The 16,981-nt window shown below is 39.8% G+C and overlaps 1 protein-coding gene across 9 annotated transcripts in view; it reads right to left on the bottom strand.

Moving 5' to 3' along the window:
• Positions 1 to 16,981, bottom strand: part of LOC134213104 (ankyrin-3-like) — a 305,479-nt gene that overhangs the window by 35,579 nt on the left and 252,919 nt on the right. For all 9 annotated transcript variants that reach the window (XR_009979402.1, XM_062691712.1, XM_062691710.1 and 6 more), the window contains 3 exons: positions 5,127 to 5,351; positions 3,379 to 5,066; positions 3,047 to 3,319 (listed from right to left, as the gene is read on the bottom strand). Coding sequence is in view for 8 of the 9 variants with exons in the window: in XM_062691712.1 (XP_062547696.1) it covers positions 3,047 to 3,319; positions 3,379 to 5,066; positions 5,127 to 5,351 (2,186 nt within the window). In the remaining variant the exon portion in view is untranslated. The remainder of the gene's footprint in view (positions 1 to 3,046; positions 3,320 to 3,378; positions 5,067 to 5,126; positions 5,352 to 16,981) is intronic.

The raw sequence follows: 16,981 nt of genomic DNA, 5'->3' as shown, positions 1-16,981 counted from the left end.
CTAAGAGTTAAAAATAATGTTTTCCTTCAGTTGCTATCGCACGGATTAGAAGGCTCTTCAGTGGAAGGGCTGAGATACAGTCTACATCCCCTGCTGAGCCAACTTGTGGTTTATTTCAGGCCACTGTGGGAAGGTTGCCACTGTCGAGGCTAATATTTCGTGACCGGACAGATACTTCCTGAATTTTTTTTTTATGAATCTTGTTCGAGGTAGATTTGATTTCTGTGTCGGTTTGATGAGAAGATTTTGCCAAGGAATGGTATGCAACGCCTATTATTTATTTGGACATATATCACGCCGAAATTTGGACATATATCTTAAAGGCATGGTCAAGTCAAGTCCTACGTCCACTTAGCGGTTATGTCACAGACATTACCCATTGTTCGTTTTTTACTATGTGGAAAACGATACTGAAGACCGAAAACATGTATTTTGAGGAGGAGAATATTTATAAAATATACAAAATATGTCTTGGTCTTCAATAATATATAATTATAATTATAATAAATATATTCATTAGGTCAATCAGATTGTGCCGCCATTTGTTGAAGACGATGAGGGTAAACCAGCTAGCAGAAGTGGCGAGAGCATTTCGAGGCGTACCTCGAATGAAAAAATGTAGTTGATCATGAAGAAGTATACAAATTATTTATGCTGTTTGGCGGTTCCTACATCCGAAAATTGATCCAAAAATACAGATAAACGAAGCGCATTTTACCATTATCATGCAACTCTTCAAGTATTGGACGAGTATTTTATACCCCGAGCACATGACATATATGCATCATTGCTTTGAATTGTGGGTCTTTTTCGATTTTAGAACACTAGCGAACCTACTGGTGGAAGTCAAGCTTTACTGAACAACGGGCATGAGACAGAACGGCAGCGCATGCTTTGCTGTAGTTTTCTTTCACCTTAGGTAGACGGGCCCTCCCGTTCGTCGGTTGTTAGTACTGTTGATACACAGTGCGTTGATTTTGAAAATGGTAATTTATTCTATGTTGTCTATCTGTTTTGTGCCCCGAGTGTCGGAAAACATTTGAAAGGCAGACGTTTCGGCAAATACTTCTGGGGCCAAACGAAAAGCTGGACAAATACGGGATTCTCAGTACACACATTTGGGCTTTCTATATCTCGATAATCTCCCTATCTCGATATGTTCTGATCATATTTTGTTCAGGATTCACTCTCCTTATGTCGATCACGACTCCTTAGTCGTGCGGTAAGACACGCGGCTACAAAGCAAGACCATGCTGAGGGTGGCTGGGTTCGATTCCAGGTGCCGGTCTACGCAATTTTCGGATTGGAAATTGTCTCGACTTCCCTGGGCATAAAAGTATCATCGTGCTAGCCTCATGATATACGAATGCAAAAATGGTAACTTATCTTGAAACCTCGCAGTTAATAACTGTGGAAGTGCTTAATGAACACTAAGCTGCGAGGCGGCTCTGTCCCAGTGTGGGGATGTAATGCCAATAAGAAGAAGAAGATGTCGATATGTTCAAATTTTTAGGCTACTAGACCATCTCTGGACAATAACAAATATATTAACAACAGCAAACAACATTTGTTTTGTTGTCGTTTTTCATAGCAACTAGCTTTTTGGGATCTAGTGCCCATTTCAATTTTCCTTCCATCCCTCGATCTCACCCTATCTCGTTGGTCCCTTCAATATCCAGATGTGGAGAGGCGGTTGTATTGAAAATCTTGAGAGGACACTTATATCGGGCCTACTTTGCGATTTGGGCGTACATGATTTTTTAAACAAAGAGTGGAAAGCAAATTCCTGCTAAAATAAGCATTTTCTGAGAAAACCATATAGTGTGTATCCGACGAAAGTAGGTTTCCCTTTTTAAATAGTTTTGAAGAAAAACTCTAACATTCAACCAAATAAATTAAATAATGTTTATTTACAATAAAATGTACGTCCAAATTTATTATTTCTTACAAATTTGTATAATTTTAAACAGAAAATATTTCAAAAATATAAGTTTTTTCGATTATAATACTTTTTAATATCAAAACACGTCACCACCTTATTTTCATACGTTAAACAAGCGTAAAATTACGCTGGAAACATAAAAGATTATAAAAACAAAATCGTGTACAAACAGAAACTAAACGGTGAACATAAACTCAAACACAACGAAACAAGAATCACGAAGGCTATAGAAGATGATGTTCAACTATTGTGCGAATATATTAGAAGAAAATTTTCACTTATTATAACCTAGCCAGAAAAATCACACACCGGCAGAGAAAAAAATGTTCGATATAAAGAACGATCCTCTTTCAAAAGTTCATTTACAAAGGAGATTTAGCAAGGGATGTTTCCGAACGATTTGTACAATTGTGCGATTGTGACCCTAAAGTAACCTCTAATATCGACACTAGAAAAGATTATGGGGTTAATTCACCTATATACTACCAGTAATACTTGTAAGTATTAACAAACCTATCTAAGAGTTTTTTTTCTAAATATCATTCCGTTTAGGACAATTTTATCTATTTATTTAGTTGGGAATGTTCGAAAATCCAGAAGACAGTGCATAACCAAACATTTGAAAATACGGGATAATAACAAAACAATGAGTTAAATTAACAATTTCAGCTAATAAAGGACAAATAGTCACACCGTTTCTCAAATACTCACTGGTACCACATACACGCGAACAAACAAATAAATTAAGAATAAATAAAACAGACGAAAACCATCCGTTGCAAAACTAAACAAAAAAGATAAAATTTGAAATTCAGCAAGTCTATAAAAAAAACAAAACCAAACTAAATTAGGGACTCAAACAAAAATCAACACGAAACAAAATAACCCGGCGTAAACTTGGCAGCGAGTTATGAATAGGAGGAAGGGATTCTAAACAAACTAAATTCAAAACAAAACTGGAAGGTAGTATCCAATCCAGAGGAACAAAACACGTGATTGATGTAGTAGATAGAGAGAGAAGAAGTTAGACTCGAAAATGGGGAATGGAAGAAAAAACCGAACGAACTCACTATTCACGGCTGGCGGTTAGTGGGTCTTACTTACCCTGCTGCAGAACATCTTCCGGTATGACCTCAGCACTCACGGGTGACTGTTGAACAGGAACTGCGAACTCGGCCGGACTGGGCGGTGGAGTGGCCAGATCACCGTCCTTCTTCTCCGAAGCAATACCCAGGATTGCACTTTCCCTTCGGATTTGCTGGATTGCTTCGGTGTTGTCCGGTGAGGAGGCTGCCGAGGGGGACGTCGATGGCTCCTTGCTAGTTTTTTCGTCGGTTTCGTGTTCTTGCTTCTCGTCCGCTGGTTCGTGCGTTGAGTCTGGATAGTTTCGGGTAGATTAGGAAATATTAAGAGACCTGATTCTGATTCGTACATACCGTCCATCACGTTGCACTCAATCCCGTTGATTTTGACAGGATCTACCTCATCAATTCCATTCGTTGATCCAAGCTGTTGCTTGGCAAGTTTCTTCTCCCGTTCGTCGGTTACCAATTCTAAGTTGGTAATAGACTTGCTTACAATATCCGCTCGGTTGATTTTGATCAGCGCTTGCTCGAGGACGTTTCCAGTGGCATCTCTGCCTGCTTGACGTAACCATAAGCGCAGCATTACCACTGCCTGTTGCGCTTCGTCATTCTCGTATTCCGATTTAATGAGATCAACGTCGCTCGGTGAAATCTGTAGTTCCTCCGCCAGCAGAGGCCAATCCGATCCAAGCAGATTGCAAATGTCGGTGATTTTGATGTCGGCCTTGTGAATTTCATTATTGGCGTCACCATTCTGGAAAGTGAAGTTAAGTGTTTTGCTTCGATTGGCAGCGTTGACGATAGACTGCTGATCAAAATTGAGAATTTCCGTAGAACTTTGATCGAATTCCGACCCTGTTTCCATCTCATCTCCACCAAGTCCGTACTTCTCGGGAGGCAGTGTAAAGCTTAGGGTACACAGCGGTGTAGGAGTAATTTCACCCTTGGCCACTTTGGGTTCATTCATGAAGGAGATGCGACCTAGAAGTTCATCAAGATTGTTTTTGATCTTGATGGGAAATGTTAGCCGATTTTCCTTAAAAGCGTTGAACTGTATTGAAAGCTGTTCACCAGATTTCATAACTGGTATGATATTACCAGCGAACTCCAAATAAACCACACGACCTTCGCAAACTTCCACATCGCGAGACTTGGCGATTTCCGTAAAGTGCTCTTGATGCTCCAAAGTCTTATCTTCCTTATCATCGGTCATACAGAACACGCTCAACTTCGCTTCGTTTTGATCAACTCGTTTGGCATAGACGACAAACTTGACCATAAATGGCACATGCGACATCTGCGAGTACAGATCGGTGGCCATCTTGGTTGCCTCGTTGATGTTTCGGCAGTCCATCAACCAGAAGCGAGCCGACACCGTCGTTGTGAATGAAACGCAATCGTTAACGAAGGTCAACGGAGTAGACCCAGTAACGTCTTCCCAGACGGCTTTGTTCTGTCCGCCGGTGATAGAGCAGAGTAATCTCAAAGTGGGCGCATTACCCGAGTACTGATTGATCATTCCTGAATTGTAGGCCTTCGGTGCGGGCATACTCAGAGTGATCGCTTTGTGGAACTTGCGCCGCCTGGGTTCAACCGTTACCACTGGAGATACAGCAACGCTCCGACCCAACAGATTCGCTGTCGTGTTCATATCGATGGGTTGAGCTTGAAGACCCACGCGGATCTTCTTGGTCAAAGCATTCTGAGGAAAGATGGCCTGAACCAACGGAACAGCTGTGGCTGAAACGGTGCCACCTTCTGGTCCGATGGCATGAACCTCTTGCCTGATTCGTGAAACGATCGCGAAGTAATGTGGAAAATCATTGGTTAAGATACGAGTAATGCGGTTAGTGTGCAAATCCTCTAAAAAGTTTAGAGTATCTCCCTTGAATGTGTCATTCAAGACATCGTGAATGGCTTCTTCACTGTCGTACAGTGTATGCTCTCGCCACGTCTCACCATTATCCGACCGTAGGATAATGATCTCACGTTCTTTCTCGCGCAGCGAGGCAAAGTGAGGAACTTCAATAATTACCGGACTGAAAGTTGCAACCGTTACCAAAATGTTCCGAAGATGTAGATCAGTTTGAATTACTTACCCCAAAAATTTAGCACCCACCGGAGCCAACTCCAGTATCCGACTAACCAGTGCTTCACCCTCCATCAATGGTGGTGCGTTGGTGATTCGTTGTGGTTTCACGTACCGACATGTGATCCGAGTTGGTTGAGCTGCTGAACGGGGCGGAACGATGACACGGACGCCACTGTGACGGCATCCACGCATGGCGCCACCGCGGGCATCGACCAGGAACGATACCAAAAACCTATAACGAAAGGTTAAGGATGGACAGACCGCCGGTGACGAAAAAATGTTGATTAGTTTCTATTACTTTTAGAAAAATGGAGAAGAAGATAGATTGCGTGTTACGATACGAGATGGATGAGCGCTCTACAAGGGGAAGGTATGTAAGAATGATTAAACTAATAAGCGACGTTTAGGTAACATGATGATTTAAATACGAATAAAAATAGTTTACAGAACCACAACCATATGCAGAATTGTTACTAACTACTGGGTACGTTTAGAAGGAATAAAATACTAGCTCAACAATTTACAATGGCATTCGATTCAATTAAACAGTAGTACCGGCAATTGAACTGCTACATTAGTGAGTAAAATAATATAATACAAAATACGTATTGCGAACCTAGCTCAACAAAATGTCGTCGTTTTGGTACCAGGGGTTAAGGGGTTAACGACAGGATTAAACGCCAGCTCAAAAAGTTAAGAAAACTGTTTTTCAGCGTTCATTTCGAGCTAAGAGCGGCCAGCAAGTTCGCCGGACCTGAACCCTATGAATTACACTGTCTGGAGTATGTTGGAGGCAGCGTCTGCTCTAAAACATCATGGTTTATGTGCAAGTCTTGAAGCGACATCTGATGGCATATGATTAAATAGCAGTAGAGCAGCTGCGGGCCTTCCACGATGTGTTCCTCTATCGACAAGTGGTCAAAATCAAGGACGAAAAAGATGAACTTTCAAAAAGTTATAATTATATGTTTCTAGTAGAATTGAATGATATTGAAATAACATATTTTTGTTTTGGTAAATTTATCTGTTCATTCTAATGTAGCACTTCAATTTCCGGACCCTGTAGTTTTTGTTGAAGTTCTTTAAAAATACACATAACGTTTTTATTCTCAGAATGCTATCCGCTAAAACCTAATGATGCTGAAAAACTTGAAAATGAGTTTATAATGTTCTGAAAAACTCAGATGTGTACATTATGTGGAAGATTTCGATTTGAAAAATGTATTGGAGGTAATCACTTTCCCTTCGATGGGACTCGAACCCACGACAATCAGTACGTTAAACTGGTGCTTTAACCAACCAAGCTACGAAGGACCTCCGTCTGCCTTTATTGTCTGTTTGAACTTCTATGAGTTGCATGTTTGTAATTGTTTTTGAATAAGATATTCGTTTAGCCTCACTACATTAAAATATATTTTTTTATTTTTTTATTGATTCGATGCATACAGGGTGCGGCAGAAAATAATGCGAAAATGTTGAATATTGGGTTAGCTAGTGACTAATTTCTGTTGAAAGCATATTTGTTTATGAGATTACTGTGGTAGGATGGCTTTTGGCCATAGTTTCTCGCCTTAAAATGTCTCTGCATGATGGCTCTAAGCAGCGGAAGCCGGGAAGTGGACGTCTGAGCAGAAAACTTGCCAAGGAAGTCAAAATGTCTGAGAAATCCAAGCGAAAACCATCAAAGAAGACTTGCATGTATCTTCCAAAGCTTGAGTGAAACCGAAACGCCACTTGATTACGGACCGGGTATAGGAGCTACGAGTGACTCGTTCAAAAAGATTGCTTTCTTTGTTGAAGAAGGAAAACATTATAATCCCGTTTTTGCTTTGCAGCATTGATGTTGACGTCAACGGCCGCACGGACTGGTTCATTTCACCGAAGAAAATTGCGGATGTTCTGGAGAAAGTGAAGTTTAAATTCCAAAACAATCCGGCTGGTGTCATGATGTTTGGCTTGGGGGCGTCCAACGGTTTGAAACTGCCGCCTGTTTTCATTGATGTTGGGGTTAAAATCAACAAATTCTCCGTGGATCAAAATATTGTCCTACAGCATGATGGAGCGCCATGTCACAAGTTCAATCGACCCAACAATGGCTGAAGAACAACATGATATTTTGATCGAAAGATGTTTGGCCCTCTAGCAGTCCGGATCTTGATTCGTTGGGTTATACGATTAAGGCGTATGTTGAAGCACAAGTCTGCAAACAATTCCACCCTTATGTACGTTAGCCATATATAACATGCACATGGTAGTCGATGTCGGAGGACTGGGTTCGAAAGGCGTGTTCTAGCTCCGGCGTCGTCTTGATAATATTATTAATAAAAATGAAGCACACATTCAGTAAATATGTTTGAAAAGACTTTATACTGATAACTGAACTCGAAAATGATGAACATATTGCTTGGAGCCGTTCAAATGGGATTTGAAAGAAATAGAACCAATTTTCGCATTATTTTCTGCCGCACCCTGTACATTAACATAAACCATCAAACTATCCGCACAATTCCGTGAATGGTAGAATCCTAGTTATTAGCTTTTAATTTTAATTTCCAACTGAAATTGTCTTGAATTTTAACGAGAAGATGTTTTGATAGGACTGATAAGGTTTCGAAATTCTACAAATTCTAGGAATACAAACAACATCTTCAGGCTCGAAAGCGAAGGACCAGAAAACCGCTGACATGGAGCGTGTCCTCCAACAACCGGTATAGGAGACCGAATCCAACAGACACAGAAACACGGCACCATCGTAGACCTCATTGACCAAGTTTAGCATCTCTCCAGTTGTTGTGGAAGGAACCCAACAATCCAATAACGTATTCTCGCAACACTCGAAAAGGTCATACTTCAACCCTACCATAAAAAAAACAAACAGTGACCGTACAAGTTCTCACTTGCATTAACTACAGTACTAAAACTGGATAGAGCAAAGGTATTACCAAACCTGATGTCACCAAGAAAAAAAAAAATACAAAGAAAGAAACATAAAAAAAGGAATGATCCATGGCGGATACTGCACGGATACTAGTATGAAATCACATACAACGGATTTAGCTGAGAGCCACATATCGATCCTTTTTAAAAGAAATCACGAGGACTTTTCTTCCGGTGGTGAATCTCCTACTCAGTCAGGCGAAGCAATAATCCTCGAAAGGCTCTATGAAAGGGAACAACCAAAAGACATAAAGCTAGTTAAGCTCAGTCCTCTAGTAAACAGCGCCAGAATCAAAGGAAGCACCACAACTAACAAACATATTCGCCTGTAACTCACACTGACGATGACGAAGCAAAGGAGTGGACTGAGTAATCCATTTCTTTGTGAAAAAGAAGACGCGATTAGACGTTACACCCCATCCGGAATAACCTTCGATACTGGGGATGTTGGGACGCACAAGGGTCTAACAATCCCCAAGGGCGACGAGATAGTCAAGAAGAGAGTAGTGGCGAAACCGACCCCAGTATCTCCACCTTGGACAAATTTCCGGTTTCCCCGAGTGTAGCCTTACTACAGATAAGAAAACGAACTCACAAAAAATCCCAAAGGAAAACGTGGGAGACAAACTGATCCTGAAGAAAAATCCACTACGTCCGCCACGCGATTGAGTCTGCATCTTTTATTATTCCCGCTGCTGCTTTATCTCTACCAGCAGCGGATCTCATAACGAATTCTGCGCTCGATGGAGCTCTGTTGGGGTCAGGTGGCATACTGTTTCGGCCCTTCGAGAATTTCACAAAGTGATAGTATCTGCAATGCAACGCTATTAGAGCTGCATCGAGTCTACTTTCATCAACATCGGCTAACTCAGCCGTAGTAGAATCCAGTGTCCTTTTTTTCAAGTCTCTCTGAGTACTTCTACTATCTGCTGCCAGGCTCAAGAGATGATGTGTCGGAGGCTTTATGAAACGTAGAGCCAACCGAATCTTACCTTCTACAGCCGATGTCACACTTTCACGGTGGTGGGATCCCACCGCTATGGACTAATGAATTGGAGGGCTGGGCCTCCAAAAATTGACAATATTGAAAATTGCCGTCGAAAAAAAAGGAATCAAATCAAAACCCGAACGATTTTCCTCGAATATTTAAGGAATCAAAGGAATCTTTTGACTGTCCCATTTATTCAGATTGAGCCCTTTGTGTTTCTTTATAAGAAATTATCATAAAGAAAATAATAATAATAATAATTTATAGGGGGAGCTAAGGTGAAATAGTATTGGCGTCCATGAAAAAAAAATCACCATTTTGAACAAGTCGTAGCTGGCATAATTCCAAAACATCCATGACAAATCACCCTAGGGCGAGTACTGGCGCTTGAACCGAGCTATTTTGCACTCTAATGTATAACATTACGAAGAATATCACCCGGGCTGCCGACGGCAACGCATCATGTTGACAAGGGAGATGAATCAGTACGAGATCCGTTACTTCTACGTTTGCAGTGTTTGCACCAGAATAGAAACGGATATGTCCGGCAGACTGGCGATGCTAGAGAAGTCTCCTCGGTATACACCACAGCTTGACCAGAATAAGTTGTACATACGCAAGAGAACTTACCGCGAGTAGCACACATGTGGCATCGAGGTTTCCGTTACTTTTGTGCAACCAAATCTGTCCGAATTGTATTGCTAGGGATGGGTGGCCACTAAATAACAGGAATTACTTCAATACTTTTCTATCAGAACATTAAGGTGAAGGTGGGTTGAGTACCAAAACAAAGCTTTGAAAGTATTGGTACCGTAAAAACTTTCATATACTGTAGTAGTATTGGTGTCGTATTTATAAAAACAAAGAATATTAGTAGGGTGGTTCAAAAAACGACCCAGCACGATCACGCTCACTCGATTCCATCCCATGTTCCGAGTGTCCTAAAAAAAAACGATTTGAACAAAAACTGGTTGAGCGCAAGCCGGTTCAAGTTTGTATGAAAACTAGAAACTAAACCTTTTATTACACTGATTACGGCGCTTTCCCTCCAAACGCTGGCGAAAAAAAAACCCATATTGCTTAAAGCAACATTCCAGAAACATCAGTGAGCGAAAACCGCGCCGCAGGAAAGATCCATTGATTACAAAACGCAAATATAGCATTTTATACTCACCCTTATGTCACACTTTTTTGTATGAAGTATCTGCCCTGGTACGATAGTGTAGACTAGACTAGACTAAAAGTTTCTGCCCTGGTGCGATAGATATCACAGACAAATTCTGGGTATTTTGTTGAATTGCACGTTTCACTGATGCCTTCTGAGAAGCCTAATTATCATGCGAAAGAATCGCAACCTCGATTAAAATCGACTCCCAACTATTGGAACGACCATTCAATATGGATTGTCTATGGAGTTGAAGCTCTTAAATATTTCATCCCGTCATATGGTCTCCCCCCTCGCCATCGCCCAATGACGGAGTGCCAGAATCAGAATAATGTTAAATTCAACCTCGCCATATCAACTGTCATACAAACCTGAAACGACCTACGCACGGTAAGCCTATTCAAACCAGCCCAAACCCAAATTATAAATCATAATAAACTAAGCGTGGCGAAGCAAAACTAGTGTTTGAGCCGCCCTACCTATTAGTATGCTGCCGCCGGGGCCGGTGGGACGCGGTGGTTACCGTCGCGGCGAGAACAGTTTGTAATCGTTTTCGTCGGGCAAATCTAGCAGTTTATACTAAGTTTTCGGTTCAAATAAGTGACTGATTTCAAAAAGTGGTGTTTAATTTGCATTCTATCAACATTTCGGGCTGCTCATGTGCGGAGAAGTGAGTAAAAACTTGATTTTTCCAATGCCCTTTGAGAAGAAGTGAAGTGCAGTGATGAACCCAACAAATCGCGGACGGCTATTAAATTGGCACGAAACTGCTAATTTATGCTATAATTCGAGCCGGAATACATAGGATTCATTGAAGAAACATGTTCATTATCACGGGAAGTAAGGAAATATGCTGTGAACAGGTTAGTAATTTGAATAATTAACTTTTGTTCGATGCTGTTCGATGCATTCGAATGTTGGGGGGAGAGGAGTGCGGGAGGTGTGGGGTTGGCCCGTGGAAGGTCCGGTGCCATATTGGCTGCCATCGTGGTACTCTTCCAACTATGTCCTTAATGCTTTCAGGGAAATATTAACAGGAAGTACTGCGGCGCTCATTGTACAATTCTTTCAAGAGAAACATTGATCGAAGGAGTGTACGGTGAAGCATTTTAAGCGTGAAAATGTTTCGAAAACTGTGATAGGATTTTTTAATCGTTTAATTAATTACGTAATTACGTTTAATAAATAATAGGTTTTTAATTAAATTAATTACGTAACGCTGAAGGGAGAGAGAGGAGGTCAAGCCGAGCGTTACGATCCATACAAAAAAAAATTAAATCTTCCATACAAAAAGTGTTACATGGGGGAGGGTGGGGGTCCAAAATCACCAAATTTAGCGTTACGTAATTTTAGAAAGAACCCTACAAAGTTTTGAATGTTGCTAAATTTGTGAAACCCAGAAAACTCCATGATCTCACCGAGGCGAGCACTGGGATCCTCGACATTCATGTACAGTGGTTTAGTGCTTTTACTAAACGATAGTGACATTATGGAGAATGTTCGAAGAGGAAGGAGCAAAACCGAATGTTCAGCATCAACGAAAGAGAGTTTTACAATCACAAACGACAAAGTTGACTTCGGGGAAGGCCTGTGGGACAACATCGTCATAAACAACGGCGACGGGGTGTGGATGGCAGAAGAAGAACGATTTTGAGGTGGATTTGGAGCAGGCTATCGGATGTTTAATCATCTTTTTCTTACAAGCGCAATTGGAATTGGACTGCACCAGGACCCGATTTTATGCATAATTTTTGGAATAAAAATTACAACTCACAACAATCCACGAGCGGTTGGCGGAATGCTTTAACGCGGTACTTGAAAACTAAAAGCAGTTACCAGGGTTCATCATAAGGGAGTCAATTATCTTTTTCCCGAAGGATTGGACTAATTACGTGTCTTTCGAGTATGTGCTGTCATCGCTGTTTTCTTCGATTCGCGCTTCGTAGGCTACCTGTGCAGGATCCGTTTCATCTAGGTACCTAGCTACGATAGCCGATGTCAGCTGATTAATCTACAAGCTTGAAATAACCCAGTGGCCGGGTCGTTTGTACCCGGATTTTTTCAATGTTAGCAGTTGTCAAAATCTGGGTATGTCAACAAAATGGATCTGAGTCAGACGAACCCGAAATCTGGGTAACCGGGGACTTAAACATTTTCGGATATAACAACATGGCGTCGACGTCGTATGCCGGAGTAAATGCTAGGGGATTTTGCTGAATGCAACAAGAAAAAGGTAAGCATGCTCAAATTAATGGCGGCGGAGCATTGTTGGCACAGCCGGCAAGTGATATGCGTTTGGGGAAATTGTTTTCTTTAACATTTTTTACACAATAATAATTTTCTGGAGCAAAAATAGCTGGGTACCGGTTACCCAGATTTTTTCGCTTGTTCGGTTACCCAGATTTGAGTTTAGGTATCCGGACCCAAATTAGAGTAATCACGGTTTTGCCGAATCTGGATCACTTTGACATGATTCTGGGTAGATCCAGGTTAGCGTGTAGAGCTACTTGGCTCAAGAAGAGATGTCGATAAAGCCATGAGGATCGCAGGAACCCATCAACTGTGGAGTCATGCTGGAACAAATGCCTTGAACGTCCAACCACGTATTCTTCGGAACAACCATATGTTGATATTGCCTCTTAGTCGTAAAAATTACGGCATGCATGGTGCTATTTGTGGCCTACAGCGCTTCTTCAACAGAGTTACATCCCTGTTCAATTTTCACCAAAACAATATTTTTTTAAATTTACTACCACTATCAAGCCCGTTCGTCCCTTTGGGTACAGCGTGGGCGTGTTTCTAAGTGCCATCTGGCTTAACAACACTGCACAGTAGCGCAGAGTCGATTTTATCTCGCCTTTTGTTGCATCCACATCTCACTATAGGATTTCAGGCGGTCATTAATCGAAAATGTCATGTCTTCCGAATTATTTTAAAATATTTTCTCTCCATTGTCAATACTCTAATTAAGAGAAATTCTGAATTTGAAGTCTCTAGGTGCACTAGTTCCAAAGATATAAGGTGGCAAAGTCAGAAATGGGTAAAAAGTTAGCAAATTTTCTGAAAAAATATTTTATTTTCAACTATTTATTGAAATATTTTTTAAATGTTTTTCTTCAATGTTAATACATCATTACAAAGGTTATTGTATAAGCTTTTAAATGGTGTGCAAAAACTAATGGTTACACTGTGAAAAAAATTGAAAAAATGCGGAAGCAATATTTTTTCCAAAACGACGCTATTTTCAACTTTGATAGTGAAGAACTTTTTTCCTCAAGGAATCCCCAGGTTCTTTTATGATACACATCAAGGACAAAGCTTCGACTAAAATGTCCCGAAAGAATTTCTTGCCAGTATTTGCAATTAACAGAGTTAAGTCACTCTGATTTTTTTCATTTGTTTTTTACCGTGTTTTGCCTCTCTCGTACTCCAAGGTTAATGCTCATTCCAAAAACGAATGTTTGATAGAAGGCCCAGAGACCCCTAGTGGTATATATCAACTAACTCAGCGCGAAGAATTGAGGTGATGTCTGTATGTGTGTGCATGCGCGTCTGTATGTATGTGCGCAAAAGAACGCAATCGCCATTTAGACACTTATTTGTGTCCGATTTTCTCGCAACAAGTTTCATTCGACGGGAAATCTAGTCCCATCGTTTCCTATTGAAAATGGGTCAGACTGAACTATGCGCTCAAAGGGTATGGTCAAAATACATTTATTGGTAATAACTTCGACTTTATTTATAACCATTTGAGCTCATTTAATTAACTTTTCAAAGGAGTAAATGAATAAAACCCCCAATGCAATGCAGCACAACAACGGTAACGGAAGGATTAAACAGTTCGCTCATCTATTTCCTGAACAATAATACCGTTTCGGTCGCCATTACGCTGAAAGACGTTTGGGGCTTGAGTGGTTTGAGTCATTCTCTAAACCTAATTTTCTGAGCTATTCATTAGCTACTGATGGAGAACTAAATATGAGATTTCATAATATGTAAATATTTATAAATCTCCTGGAATCAATAATTCCCGACATGTTTATTGCAAAAGTAAAGACGAACAATATCTTAGTTAGAACGGAGCGTATGAAATTCCTGCTAGTGTTCATGAATGTCTGGCTAATGGTAGGGAAATATTTATTCACTCATCTACACTTTGAGGTTCACTGGCTGAACAACCAGCGGAAAGTCAATATAAACAGTTGAAGAAATTTAGAACTCATAATGCAAGAAAATGATCAAGAGAGGCAAATGTTGACATTTTCCTTCGTGCCTTAAATGAATCAGATCCATTTTAAGCTCGATTTGGATAACGAGGAGACGTTGGAAAAAATTTCTAAATTTAATCTAATTTAAATTAAATTTAATAATTAAAATTTAATCAATTCTGATTATTTGATTAACATTTAATGCTTTATGATCCTTCAGATCCTAGTACTTTGTCAAACAAATTGTTCTAAATACAAATTGTGAGGCATGAGAGTGAGAACAAAAATATCACGGAATGTCATGAAATTAATGTCATTTAACATGATCGCCGCCATAATGTCCATAAATTGCTGAACTTAGTTTTTGTACAGCCCCTTCCTTCTCCTTAAGAAAACGCACGAAATTTCAACTTCCCAAATAGGTTTGCTTTGTCACGTTAATCGAACCTATGAAAAAATAATTACGTAATTCATAGACGATCCCCAAAGGGGGTTGGAAATTGTATATTCATGCTATTTCGACCATACACAGCTAAAACTAAGTGGAAAATCACTTTAAAAGTCCAATTTTATTTTGACCGCTCGCTTGTATGGGGATCCCCATAGTACATCTGCATTATCGACATGATCGCTGAGTACATGACGCTGTTTCGGAGGTGCGCAGTAGTTCTATTTAGGTCCGTCATCTAGTCTATTTTTCACTGCTGTGGGGGTCTGGTTGCCATAATAGGGTAAAATGGGGCAAGATGGGTCAGTGCCGTTTTTGAGCAGCGTATACATTTGAACGCAGAGGTTATGCCTTTGTAAGAAGAATAATTTGGTTCTACTTTATTGTCACTCGATTTGAGGATAAATTTCATTTTGGTGGAGTATGGCAAGAAGAAATATTTTTCAGTTATGTTTCTTATGCGAAACACATTTTCTATAAAACGTGTAATCTCGTCAAGTAATGTGAAATTTAAACATTTTTAGTAATATAGTGAAAGTCTCATAAGTAATGTAGGTGATGTTGTTCTAACTGCATTTCAGGGCTGGTAGCGACCCATGCAGGTCAAAATAGTGACTTTAGTGACCAAAGCTGACGAAAAAAGGGACCAAATAGTGACTTTCAGATGCAGAAAAAGTGACCAAATAGTGACTTTCAGTTTTAGTTGTAAGTTCGATGAGACGAAATCAAGCGTTTTTGGGTCGAATGAGAATTTTTTTTTGTAATTTTTGGCGGAAAACATCTTTCACTCAACTCTTTTTTCTTAAGCAGACCCCAGACGAGAGATATATTGAAAATACTTTTCTCATCAAACTTTTCTTCAATATTTTCACTGATTAGCCGGCAAATCAGTGGCACTCACATCATCAATCTTTTTCTTCAATAATCAAGAGTTTGTCAAACATTTTCCGTCGTCTGGGGTGCTTTAGATTGAACTCAGAAGAGAAATTTAAAATGATTTCTAGGCAAAAATCTGCGTGAATGAGCATTTTCTTCTTGTGAGAATGAATGAAAACTACGCTCATTGGATTAGCTGAACTCCTACTTAAGAAAGATGCAGAGAACTTTACAATTTGTCATATGTGCCACGGAAGTTATTGGAATTTTATGTGCAAAATAACAACAGTACGGATCGTTTTGGTAGAAAACGAAACAAAAATTATGAAGATTCAGCTACAACGAGCCTGGCATTGAACGCACGACCTGCTCCGGATCATGCTCTCTGAACTTTTAAATATTTTTCGAGTCGATAACAAAACACTGAAGAAGTTTTCAAGTAGAAAACGAAATACGTATCTGATGATACATTAGTGATTATAGTGGAAGTAAATGGAAGTTTGAAATTTTTTAACCTTGTAACATTTTCCCCTAAGACGCTCAATATTAATTATTTCATTTTTTTAGAGCAAACCCTTCATTATACCTGTCACATCTTCAAAAAAAAAACTACTTGAGAACAATTTATATTTTCTTGCATTGTTTTTGCCAAACTTCTCAAGGATCAAGTCTCCTCATAGTGTGGCAACAAATCAAAATCCAATTATCCGGAAAATGTGGTGGTATGTTGGCATTTTTATCAGTGAAGATCATTTAGCATATTTACGGCTTTGTGCTATGAAAAAAATTATAGCATTTTGTCATTATTAGGAGAAGTTGTTCAAATTTTGCGTGGCCACTTAAAAACAGTAAATAATCGAGTAAATAAGGTTGTCAATCAAAAAATAGCTCGCCACATAACGATCATTTGTCTAGAGGATCTATAATAAAAATACGCTATAACAATACTAAACCAAGCAAAGATGGGACAGATATGAAATTCACGGCAATATAGCTCTCGGTAAAATAGTGGAGAATTAAGTCTCCCAAGGAATCAAGTCTTCCCACCTTTCCCCTACTGTATAAAGTTTAAGCTTTAAAACAAAATTGGAATCGGCAGGTCTCCTGCTTGCATGACAGTATACCAATTTATAAATTGTGACATAAAACACTTTTAGTTGGCTACTGGTGAACGTGAAATGCCAATAAAAGCAGCGAGTTAAATGACTATCGAAGTTTCTAAGCGATCATTTTTTCAAGA

Source organism: Armigeres subalbatus, chromosome 2 (genome assembly GCF_024139115.2).
Source record: "Armigeres subalbatus isolate Guangzhou_Male chromosome 2, GZ_Asu_2, whole genome shotgun sequence".
NCBI lineage: Eukaryota > Metazoa > Arthropoda > Insecta > Diptera > Culicidae > Armigeres > Armigeres subalbatus.
This window is presented reverse-complemented; position numbering and strand designations above follow the sequence as displayed.